Below are 12915 nucleotides of genomic sequence, written 5' to 3'. Positions count from 1 at the left end.
TTTCTTTCCTTCTGCTAACTTTGGGGTTTTTTTGTTCTTCTTTCTCTAATTGCTTTAGGTGTAAGGTTAGGTTGTTTATTTGCGATGTTTTTTGTTTCTTGACGTAGGATTGTATTGCTATAAATTTCCCTCTTAGAACTGCTTTTGCTGCATCCCATAGGTTTTGCGTCGTCGTGTTTTCATTTTTTTCTAGGTATTTTCTGATTTCCTCTTTGATTTCTTCAGTGATCTCTTGGTTATTTAGTAGTGTATTTAGTAGCCTCCTTGTGTTTGTATTTTCTACAGGTTTTTCCTGTAATTGATATAGTCTCGCAGCATTGTAGTTGGAAAAGATACTTGATACAATTTCAATTTTCTTAAATTTACCAAGGCTTGATTTGTGACCCAAGATATGATCTATCCTGGAGAATGTTCCATGAGCACTTGAGAAGAAAGTGTAATCTGCTGTTTTGGGATGGAATGTCCTATAAATATCAATCAAGTCCATCTTGTTTATTGTATCATTTAAAGTTAGTGTTTATTTATTTATTTTCATTTTGGATGATCTGTCCATTGGTGAAAGAGGGGTGTTAAAGTCCCCTACTATGATTTTGTTACTGTCGATTTACCCTTTATGGCTGTTAGCATTTGCCTTATGTATTGAGGTGCTCCTATGTGTGGTGCATGAATATTTACAATTGTTATATCTTCTTCTTGGATTGATCCCTTGATCATTATGTAGTGTCCTTCTTTGTCTCTCGTAACACTCTTTATTTTAAAGTCTATTTTGTCTGATATAAGAATTGCTACTCCACCTTTCTTTTGATTTCCATTTGCATGGAATAACTTTTTCCATCCCCTCACTTTCAGTCTGTATGTGTCCCTAGGTCTGAAGTGGGTCTCTTGTAGACAGCATATATATGGGTCCTGTTTTTGTATCCACTCAGCATTCAGCCAGTCTATGTCTTTTGGTTGGAGCATTTAATCCATTTACGTTTAAGGTAGTTATTGATATGTATGTTCCTATTACCATTTTCTTAATTGTTTTGGGTTTGTTTTTATAGGTCTTTTTCTTCTCTTGTGTTGCCCACTTAGAGAAGTTCCTTTAGCATTTGCTATAGAGCTGGTTGGTGGTGCTGAATTCTCTTAGCTTTTGCTTGTCTGTAAAGCTCTTGATTTCTCCATCGAATCTGAATGAGATCCTTGCTGGGTAGAGTAATCTTGGTTGTAGGTTCTTCCCTTTCATCACTTTAAATACATCATGCCACTCCCTTCTGGTAGAAGTTTTGCTGAGAAATCAGCTGTTAACCTTATGGGAGTTCCCTTGTATGTTATTTGTCGTTTTTCCCTTGTTCCTTTTAATAATTTTTCTTTGTCTTTAATTTTTGTCAATTTGATTCCTATGTGTCTCAGCATGTTTCTCCTTGGGTTTATCGTGCCTGGCACTCTCTGCACTTCCTGGACTTGGGTGGCTATTTCCTTTCCCATGTTAGGGAAGTTTTCGACTATAACCTCTTCAAATATTTTCTCGGGTCCTTTCTCTCTCTCCTCTGCTGGGACCCCTATAATGCGAATGTTGGTGCGTTTAATGTTGTCCCAGAGTTCTCTTAGGCTGTCTTCATTTCTTTTCATTCTTTTTTCTTTATTCTTTCCGTGGCAGTGAATTCCATCATTCTGTCTTCCAGGTCACTTATCCGTTTTCTGTTTCAGTTATTCTTCTATAGATTCCTTTGTAGTGTATTTTTCATTTCAGTTATTGTATTGTTCATCTCTGTTTGTTTGTTCCCTAATTCTTCTAGGTGTTTCTTTTTTACTTCTTATAGGTCTTTGTTAAACATTTCTTGCATCTTCTCGATCTTTGCCTCCATTATTTTTCCAAGGTCCTGGATCATCTTCACTATCATTATTCTGAATTCTTTTTCTGGGAGTTTGCCTATCTCCACTTCATTTAATTGTTTTTCTGGGGTTTTATCTTGTTCCTTCAACTGGGACATAGCCCTCGGTCTTTTCATTTTGTCTCTCTTTCTGTGAATGTGTTTTTCGTTCCACAGGCTGCAGGACTGTAGTTATTCTTGCTTCTGCTGTCTGCCCTCTGGTGGATGAGGCTATTTAAGAGGCTTGTGCAAGCTTCCTGATGGGAGGGACTGTGTGTGTGTCTTTTATTCCCTTATTCATTCACTCACTCTTTAAGTCAATTGGTCAATCAGATACAGTCTCCAGAAGACACCTATTAAATATCTACCATGTAACATTACCATGCTAGATATCAAGGATACCAAGATAAGCCTGATCCTTACCCTCAGAAGTTAGAGTTTACTGTGGCAGAGAGTGGATTGTGATAAGTGCTAAGACAGTGGAAACAGAGGCACCTACTATACTTAGAAAAGTCTTCCTGGAAGAGGCAATGTACAAGGAGGGATCTTCAGGCTGAGGAGGAATTATCTTAGGAAAAAAGAAAAGAATGGTCTAGCAAAATAAAACAATGTGTATTAGCAGAGGAGAGTGAGAACCAGTCATAAAGCAACTTAGAGATCTGGTAAGAGATGAGGAAGGGGAGGGAAAGAGAGGATAGTTCATGGAGGGCATTGTAAGTTAGGTTGAAGAATTTGGAGTTTATCTGGAGTACACTAGGCAAATCAAATTATTCCCCAGTTTCTCTTCTGTCTCTGACCTGAATGGTCCATTTCTTGGGTCATAATTTGGCATAAAGTCTTCTGTGAGTTTTCTCAGTGTACCATCATGCTTCTGTTGTCATCACTGCCATTACTAAGTATTTTGAACTATATATTCTGCACATTTAAACGTTTATATTCTGCTGGGTACAGTTTTCCTTTGTGATTTATATATCAAATAGTCTAGTATTTCAAGGTCCCTTGTAAAATATCTTCTGTTAATTTCTTTGAGTCCTTATGCCTCAGTTTTTTTTTTTTTTTGAATAATAAATTGTATGTGATTGTAAAAAAAAAAAAAGTCTAGGGCTTCCCTGGTGGTGCAGTGGTTGAGAGTCCACCTGCCGATGCAGGGGACACAGGTTCGTGCCCCGATCCGGGAAGATCCCACATGCCGCGGAGTGGCTGGGTCCGTGAGCCATGGCTGCTGAGCCTGCGCGTCCGGAGCCTGTGCTCCACAACGGGAGAGGCCACAACAGTCAGAGGCCCACATACCGCAAAAAAAAAAAAAAAAAAGTCTAGTATCATGGCAGATACTGTTTGTACATTGACCATGAAACTATCTGAAACTTAAATTAATGCTATTACTTGATGCTTCTGGACTATTCCATGTATGGCCCTCTTTTCTCTGCAGCCCAGAAAGATCCATTTCTCCTTTCTCCAAGGTAACTTGATGCTGCCCTAGTAAAATGCAATGGGGACTACAACCCTCCAGGAAACAACACTGTCTGATACCCACACCCACACACACTCATGTGCATGTACTTAAAAGCCTCCAATTTTCTGTGACCCTGAAGATAAATTCCATATTATTTTATGTGGCTTAAAAAGCACTAAGACGACATTACAAGTCCTGGCCATGTCTTCACTTGACTGTTAGTAACCGCTGTGTCTGGGTGAGGTGAGACGGGGCAGGGAGAATACAAAGAGGCTCAAGTGTGCTCCAGACAGAGGTTACAGCATGGCCAGAGATGAAGATGAGAAAGGCATATGTCTATCTGAACCTCTGAAAAAATTCTAGCTATTTTCATAAGCTTTTTCCTCTGCTTGGAACACTCTTGTACTTGTTTCTTGCTCAACCCCTGTCTATTATTGCATTTCCACATTTAAAAATCATGTCCTTCAAGCAGCCTTCTCTGGCTTACCTCCTTCCCCCACTTTTTTCAAGAATGATCATGTACTCCCATACTCCCACAGCACTTTTCTTGTAATTGATTATTTAAGTTTCTTTCCTAACTAAACTATAAATTTGATGACAACAGAATTTTGCTCCTGTTATATTCCAATTAGCCAACAGAATGCTTGGCATATACCTGATGCCTAATAAATACATGCTGAATCAATGAATGGAAATAACCATTTGTTTAGTACCAATTATGAATTAGGCACTGCACCAAGTGCTTTATATGCATTATCTCACTTAAGCTCACCAGTATTATTCCCATTTTACACACAAGGAAACTGAGTCTTAGAATAAGAGACTTGCTCCAAATCACACAGCTAATAAGTGATAGAGCAAGGACTGAAAGCAAGGACTGTCTGATTCAGGAGCCTGAACTCCTAACCTCTCTATTATAACAATTTCTCCCTGGTTCTCCCTATTATATTTACTCATTTGCTTTTGTTGAACTGGGATTTACAACTTGTTTGGCCTATATCAAAGGTTATTTGAGTGAGTGGAAAAAAATCATAGTTTTTAAATGTTCTTAAGTTTCTCCATTTCTCTCTCCTCTTGGATAAATGTTAGCTACACATGTTCATTATCAATGCTTCCACTTGTATTTTGACCTGATGTATTTTCAAAGTGTACACCTCAAATTTTGTTAATTTGCCTCTACCATATGGTTAGACATCTTGGTTCTTTTTGTTAATAAGAGGGGAGGTTACAGGTAAGTTTAAAGTAGAGTTAAAATAGTTATGCTCTTTTGTTCTTAATAAATCTGTTTTGATTGCATGCCAATGGTATTACTGTTATTTAAAAAAAAAATTTTAACCTACATTCCATTTCCAAAGAGAAATTTGAAGTGGGTTGTGTTTTTTCCTTGGGAAGCTTTCTGATTGTCATCTTTCTAACCTAAGCTGATTAAGTGTAGTTTTGAGAGACAGAGGAAGAATACTGCCTACAAACCCCAAATCTCTTAGATCTAGATCTTGCACAAAAACCTTGATCAAATTACCAAAAGTAAAATTGCAGCAGCTCAGTTAAACATTCACAGGATTATTTATTTTGAATTGATTTAAATGTATACTGCAATAAATCACTTAAATGTTATTTTCTAATACTATTTGTGGAGAAACAAGTCAACTTTGGGGTTATCATAACAATCACAAAAAAATCTGATTACCATTCAGTTATATACAACATAACTAAATCCCTAGTATAGATTTAATTTAGTTTTTACAGTAAAAGTCTTTGCTTTGCTCTACGTATTTTGTCTTTCATAGAAATTTAAGAATTTTGTTACATATCTTTTTTTTTTGTTACATATCTTAATTACAACTTAATTATAATAGTTTGGTCTTTTTAATTACCACAATGCATTTACAGTGTTGAGATTCAAATTTATTTGCCTTCTGTAGAGTCTTATAGAGTGCTACTACATGCAGCATTGTCAAAATCAACAGGCATTGCACATGAGGTAAGCAACAAAGGAGTACACAGGGCAAAAGTCAGTCACTTTTCTATTATTGCTTATCTAATCCTGAAAAGAATAAATGTTCATGCTTAAGGAAATTGTGTGTTTTTTTAAGTTACATTTTTTTTGTGTGTGTGTGGTACGCGGGCCTCTCCCTGCTGTGGCCTCTCCCGTTGTGGAGCACAGGCTCCGGACGTGCAGGCTCAGCGGCCATGGCTCACGGGCCTAGCCACTCCGCGGCATGTGGGATCTTCCCAGACCAGGGCACGAATCCATGTCCCCTGCATCGGCAGGCGGACTCTCAACCACTGCACCACCAGGGAAGCCCTTTAAGTTACATTTTTAATTCAAATATTGATTGTGGTCTAAGTGTCATTCAAAACAGTGTTGTTCAAAGACAAAATATTTAGTTCACTTCCTAAAGCATCTGCTCCCAGGAAGACAAATTATAAATTACAAAGGAGGCGTCTACTTAGCTGAGCTTCTGCCTCCGCTGTACTTGTTTATACCAAGTGACTCTTGCTTGTTTTTAATGTTTTCCCATCACAGAGAACGTACATGGGAAAAGCATGGTCTTGATGATGTGAAGGAGAATGTTTTTGAGGAAAGGGGTGAGGAATATCTTTAAAATGACTGATCTTCTTTCTAAGGTTAGTAGGTTAAGAACTTTATTAAGCAGACTGGATGTTCTGGGTCTAGAATAGCCATTGAGTGCACTGTAATTTGGAAAATTACTATCAGTTATGACAGTGAAAGAATAAGGGTATTTGGCACTATTTGGCAGTATTAAAATTGTATTTTTTGGGGGGGCGCTAATGCACTCAACTTTTCTTGAGTCTTATGAAGTCCAGAAGGGGGTTTAAGATGTTGACGTTTGGGGGTTTTGTTTGGTTGGTTGTTTAGGTTTTGTTCTGTTTGTTTGTTGGTTGGTTGGTTGTTTGCAAGGGGAGAGGGTGAAATTTCCTTATAGCTCTCTAATACGGACCTGACAAGAGAATTAGCCAAGGCTAAGAATGATTGAAGAATTAAGTGCCTGTCTACATGACAGGTAAAACTGGAATACAGAATCTAGGAGAAAGGGCTTCCTGAACTTGAGTCAAGGTGGGATTCAGTATTAAAGTTCCATAAAATATAAACATCGTAGAAAAAAGGGACAGTGTGTCATTAGCAATCCCAAAGCCACCTCTTTGAAGGCCTTTTGTTACAGATGTCAGATTCAGGAGCTAATGGTTATGGTAAAGACCAGAATAGGAGGCTCAAAACCCCCAAACTCTATAAGCATAAATCAGATACACTTCTGTTTTTGAAATCCATCCAATAGCTCTCAACTGCATTTAGAGTAAAATCTAAATTCCTTTCTGTAGTCTATAAGATCCTTCAGGATCTAGCTCTTCCTGTCTCTAATACAGCAACTCTCAACCTTTAAACATGCTCCAACATCACCTGTTAACTTTCTAACTCCCATACCTATCAAGCTTGTTCCATCCACAGAGACCTTAAAAGTGTTCCGTCTGTCCCTCTCTCTAAAGTTCTCTTCCCCCATATATTCCCATTGGCAGTTCCTTCCTATAGATCAGGTCTTAGTTTAATATCACTTCCTAAGGGAATTTGCTCACTTGCCCTTTACTTTGTTTTATTTTTATCATAGCCCACATCCTTATCTCAAATATAGTTATATGTTGTGTTATAGTGTGCTGTTATTATTTTCTGTATCTGACTACTAGAACATATACATCATGCGATCTAACAAAAAGCATCTGTCTTCTTGGCCTCTGTATCCATGTATGCCTGACATATAGTTGATATTCAATAGCTCTTTGCTGAAAGGGCTACCTGAACAAATGAGCATACATCGAACTAGTCATGTCTCCAAGCAGAATAACAGAGGAGTTTTGGAGCAGGTGAAGGTCCAGGAAGTCACTCAACATCTGGAAGGTTTGGCAGAAGTCTGTCAGGGCACAATCATGACTGGGAGGCCGAATCTTTCATAAATACAAATTCATGAAACTGGACAATTCTGGAATCCAGCTCTAGGAGCAAAACTCCAAGCCCTAAGAGGCTCCCAAATTATTCCTAAACAGCATAGGTGCTTCAGTTAATAAACTACTCCTTAGGTAAATGCATTTGGATATTGCATTAGCTCTTTTAGAATAGTAAGCGTCAGTCTTCATAGCTTTAGATTTCTCTTGCCCATAACTTGGCTCATCTAATGCTTGTAATAACTCTCTTAGGATAGTAACCTTTTGTCCTATTACTGCAGATTCATTTTAATAAAGTCTATAGGCTGTAACATAGCACATTTAGAATTTATATTAACTCTTTGAGTTCAACAGTTAAACATCATTAAATGCACCGAAGCAGGATTATTCTTTCTTGATTTAGAGAGGATCTTAAACTCTTAAACATTTTCTGAAAAATAAGTGTATTAATCAGGTAGTGCCCCTAAAATTTATAGACATGATCTATGAAAATATAACTTTCGGTTATCCTTTTGGCAAAGATATAAAACGTTTATTTCAAATATAGATTATGGGATGTGAAGGCAAATTTGTACTTTAACGGGAAACAAATGGAACCAAGCAGTGTCTGGATTGAAACAGAGCAGATCAGTTGTTCTCAGGCTTTTACACTCTGCAATTCTCTCTTAAGTGGCACAATGCCAGTACACACAGGTACACAAACACAGACAACATGCCACTAATTTGGTCATTCATTCAACTAACTTGTATTAAGAAGTGTTTGCTGTGTGTGGGAACTGTGTAAGGTATGGGGACACTGAGGTTAAACTAACATTATAACACATATTTCTGCAGGGGCTCACAGTCTTCCAGGGGAGAAGGGTTGGTAAAGGTAATTACAGTAGTGTATGCTATAACAAATATATGAATAGGGCAGAGAAAAGCAAGGGCTCATCTGCTTAATGTGATCAGGGAATGCATCCAGGAGATGAAGAGATTTGTACTAAATCCTAAAGAGAGAGTTGGAAGCGTTACCAAGGTGAAGAAGGCACTGCAGTCAGAAGGAAGATTTCTGGAAGGTGAAGGACTAGGATTTTATAGGGAACTGTGAGAAGCCAGGTATGAATAGAGCCAGGTGTGTGCATGTAGGAAAAGGCAGTATATACAAAGTGTAGAAGAACTATTTGGCAACACTCTTGGCAGTTTGGTAAGGGGCTATAATTCTTTCCTGTACAAGATTTTAGTATCCTTGGTCTTTGCCCATGTTAATAAGTAAACTCCAGTCACTACGACAAAGCAAAAGTATTCTTACTTTTGGCAGCCAGCCAACAAGATGGTCCCCAATCATCCAGACTCTTCCTATTCACACCCTTGTATAGTCTCCTCCCACATTGTACCGAAGTTTGTCTGTGTGACCAATAGCATAAAGGAGAAGTGATAAATTGCCCTTCTGAGATGAGATTGGGTCATAAAAGATTGTGGAGTCTGTCTTGGTCTCTCTCTCTCTCTCTCTCTCTCTCTCTCTCTCACACACACACACACACACACACACACACACACATATATCACATCACTTAATCAATCCATCACTCAATCACTCATCTTGCTCAGGGGAAAGCCAGCTGCCATGTCCTCTGAACAGTCCCTTGAACGGAAGCTTCCTGCCAACAGCCACGTAAGTGAGCATGAACTCGATACCCCTGCCCATTGGCATGATCATAGTTCTGACCAACAGACCACCTGGCTACCACTTGATTAGAGCCAGAACCACTTAGCTAACTAACTCATTCTGATTCCAGATCCAGAGAAGCTCATATGAGATAATAAATATCTGTTGTTTTAAGCTGCTCAGTTAGGGAATAATTTATTAGACAGCAATAGATAATAGTACACTACTCATTTCCAAATGCCCTCTAGGGGAGCAGAATAGATCCCAAGTGAAACCGGCAGGTCTATGCCAAAGACTTTGGGCTTTGGACTTCTCACCATAGGCAGGTGGGAAGCCACTGACAGATTTTAGGCAAGATGGTGATACAACTGATTTATGTTTTAGAGTGATTACTTTAATCCTAGGGTCTTCCATTCCATTTTTGGGTCCTCCACTATTGCTTTTTCATCTGCCTCTAAAGGGCCTAACAAACCATATGGCACTTGCTGACGTGTTTTCTTCCTGACTAGACTGTGAGCTACTTGGGAACAGAGATGGATTTATTAGTACCTCTTAGTCATTTATAAACAATTCTTTGTGTTCCGAGAATCCTGCTGAGCATGGGGAGGGAGAGGCACTCAATAAAGCCCTATGAATTAATTGAGTGATAGGAGATAGTTGAACCTGCAGAAAGGGAGTTGGGCTAGCAGGGTACTAGATTAGCTCACTGAAGGAGTGACGAAGGAATGGACTTTAGAAATGTCAAAGGAGAAGAAAGCAGAAATTAGTCATTTCACACACACATACATTTTTAGTTAGTTTTGCAGGTGCAATCGTCTATCAAAAAACCTAAATCTTTGTACTGTCTCCTGGGGTTGTCACAGCAGAGATGAAAGGGGGAGATTCCCAGAAACATTACTTGAAGTTCGTAGGTATGAAACAATGTTACTAAAAAAATGATAAAAAACAAAAAAAAATAACAGTTTTCTTACTCTTTCAAAACTGATAAGTTGGTTTATACTAGGCTAATAAAAGTTTCAGTGGGAAGAAGCAATATAATGTTATAGAGAAACTCTATATCCACATACAGTTATAAGTATATAGATATAAAGAGGCAAACTTTATATTCATACCAAGTTATAAGAGTATCTGGATTAAGCAAAAAAAAAAAAAAAAAAAAAGCAAGTGTAAGCAAATAACAAAGAGAAGTCCATTGAAATCCTTTTTATACACAAAATATCTCCACTGGGAATTCTGAACACACTCTAGAACTCTAAATATTCAGGTGTTCAATTCTAAAAACAGGTAGGGATTTGTATTAACAGGTAAAACAGAAAAGTATCACAAGAGTCATCTGAAGTCTCATCATTCAGAATGATGGTTGGAAAAAGTGTCCAAATACTTTATAATTTTCTTATGCATGTAAATGAGATATCTTTTTTCACTATCTACTTAAAGTAAGCAATTTCTTTGCCTCCATATTTTCTTCAATTTTAAAATAGCTTCATTTGAAAGACTTGTGTTGTCTTTAAAACCCCCAAATGATTACCCACTTCCTTGTTACATAAGAGTAGCTCTTGTTTTGGTTAACTGGACTTGTTTTTCATTTTCTAGTTTAATTTTATATCTTCTTAACACACACACACACACACACACACACACACACATTGGTAACCCAAAGTAATGTTAGGTAATCAACTACACTTTATGAACTATTTTATTATAAAGGATATTTTTCCTTTTCATCATTTGTTCCCTGAAAATGAGATCATTTCTTATATATTTAAAGTATTATTACAAAAAATTGAGTAACAAGCAGTGGCTTTGGTTTAAGAATATAAAACAGAAACAGAATACTTTCTTAGGAATAATCTGTGAAGAAGAATTAAAATGACCTCTCAAGGATTTCGGTGATCTGATTAAAATATTAGCCATTTTTACTGGATTTTCCATCACAACTGCATTGATGAGATTTCCCCCCCTCAACTGGAAATTGCTATACAGATAAAAACAAAAACAAACAAAAAAATGAAAAAAATAAAAACCCTAAGAACTTGAAAAATATGATTGGAAATATTTGCCTAGGTCGTTCCTTTTCCAGTTTTTCTCAGATAAAGACAGCTACATTTTTATTACCTTTTACTAATTAACACTAAATTTTAGCATCTTTTTAAGAAATAAAAATAAGGCTGGTGGATGAATCCCATACCTTATATTTGGTTGCTAGAATGAACTGAAGTTGTAGAGTTCTTCCCATCCACTGGAATGTTATTTGTTTTAAAACAATTCTTTCATCCGCCTTTTTCTCCTTGCCTTTATTGTAATTACTATGTGGGCAAAAAGAAGAAAGTTTCAAAATAGGAGTCTATAATTACATTACTATGAGTCATTTCACTTTAGAAGTTTTAAAAATATTTACTAAGCCATGAAAGTCAGCATATTTTCCAGAAATTCTCTGCTAAATCAGAATAAATTTGCAGTGTTTCTGCAGGCTCAAATTTCAGCTCAGCATGTACCTGCTGCAGAGATAAAGTAATTTTTGCAAATGATTCCATGTGTACTTGCCAAGTTTCCATATCCAGGAAATTCAATATATAACATTTTTGCTTTTGTCATAAGTGAAAATCTTAGTAGTTCTAATACTTACCCAAAGTTAGACATTTAACTCTTAACAAATTTATGCAAAAAGTTGAATTGTGTGGTCAGCAGAATACATGACCAGGGTAGTCTACACTTACTTTTCAATTGTGTACTCTTTAATCCCTTTTACTCTCTGCGAAAAAAGTTAGTCTGTACTAAGAATGACTGATCCTAGGCAGAAATTGTAATCCTAAGAAAAATTAAGTTGTAGGATTCCTGTAGCTTTTTTCTCTTTTAATGCTAATTCCACTCTGCTCTTCTAATTTTCAGCAACGTTTTCTTAGGCATTAAGTATTTCAATTCCAATTTCCTCCCTTCCGCTCATTCCTTCTTGAGCAGTCTTTCACACTTTTTGATTCTCTTCACTCTTTCCTTCATTATTATGCTTTTCCCATTTACTAGAAAGTTTCTCTCGGATAATCTGATCAATTAATCTTTGTTTAAGATTTCTTTAAAATGTCATCTTGAATAGCATATTAAATATACCGTTTATTGCCATACAATGAAATAAATATTGTACTTATAAAAAGGTGGAATTTTAGAGGGCTTGAACACTGAAAAGATTGCAACAATCTTGTCTCCAAATTAGTCAAAAATCTTATTTTATTTTTTGAAGCAGTATGGAATGTACATGCATGTTTCAATCAAAATAATTTCTTGCAAAAATTTCTAACTGTAAAATTTTAAGGGTGTTAATGAAGCTGGAGGTTTGGGGGTTGATTTTTTGGAGTGGCTGTTTGTTCACAGGCTTTAAATTACCTTTGTTTGCTACTGCCTTGGTGCTAAGCAATTTACACATATTTAAACCTTGCAACAATCCTGTGAGGTAAGGATCATCAGCCTCAAAATACAGATACTGAAATTACAGTGTAGGGAAATTAGCTCATTTTCCTAGTTTTCCCACCTAATTACAGGCAGTACTAGGATTCAAACCGGGTCTCAACGGCTAATGATTTTAAGCTTTTCACATGCTTGGCGATAGTCAACAGGTTTTTAGTGTCAAAGGTGAATGGTCTCAAACTCAGGTCCTGGCCTGCATTTGACGCTATTTTGCAGCTCTGCATCTGGCTCACGTTTCTAGTCTTACTGCCCACTCCTGTTCTGCCTCTCCACTACACTCCTCCTGTGCTGTACTGTATGCTCTTCCCTTGGCTTGAAATGGAACTTACATTCACAATCTGTTTCGTAAAATTACTTAAAACATGACAATGTACTGCAGGGTCCAGAGAAAATGGTTCCACACAGCAGTGTGTGTGTGGGGGGTTTAATTTCATCTCACACAATCTTTTAATTAGGCCTTTGCTTTTTAAGCCCTTAACCTTCATTCTGAACCTCCAGGGGAACCCAGGGCCTCCAAATCCTGAGGCATTTCAGGTGTGTGATGA

The 12915-nt window shown here is 37.2% G+C and overlaps 1 protein-coding gene across 6 annotated transcripts in view; it reads right to left on the bottom strand.

Annotated features, from left to right (window-relative positions):
- LIN7A (lin-7 homolog A, crumbs cell polarity complex component) overlaps positions 1 to 12915 on the bottom strand; it is a 394724-nt gene that overhangs the window by 379853 nt on the left and 1956 nt on the right. For all 6 annotated transcript variants that reach the window (XM_033866291.2, XM_019952195.3, XM_073788376.1 and 3 more), the window contains one exon: positions 11100 to 11217. In XM_033866291.2, coding sequence (XP_033722182.1) covers positions 11100 to 11217 — 118 coding nt within the window. The remainder of the gene's footprint in view (positions 1 to 11099; positions 11218 to 12915) is intronic.

The sequence above is a fragment of the Tursiops truncatus genome, chromosome 11 (genome assembly GCF_011762595.2).
Source record: "Tursiops truncatus isolate mTurTru1 chromosome 11, mTurTru1.mat.Y, whole genome shotgun sequence".
NCBI classification, from domain to species: domain Eukaryota; kingdom Metazoa; phylum Chordata; class Mammalia; order Artiodactyla; family Delphinidae; genus Tursiops; species Tursiops truncatus.
This window is presented reverse-complemented; position numbering and strand designations above follow the sequence as displayed.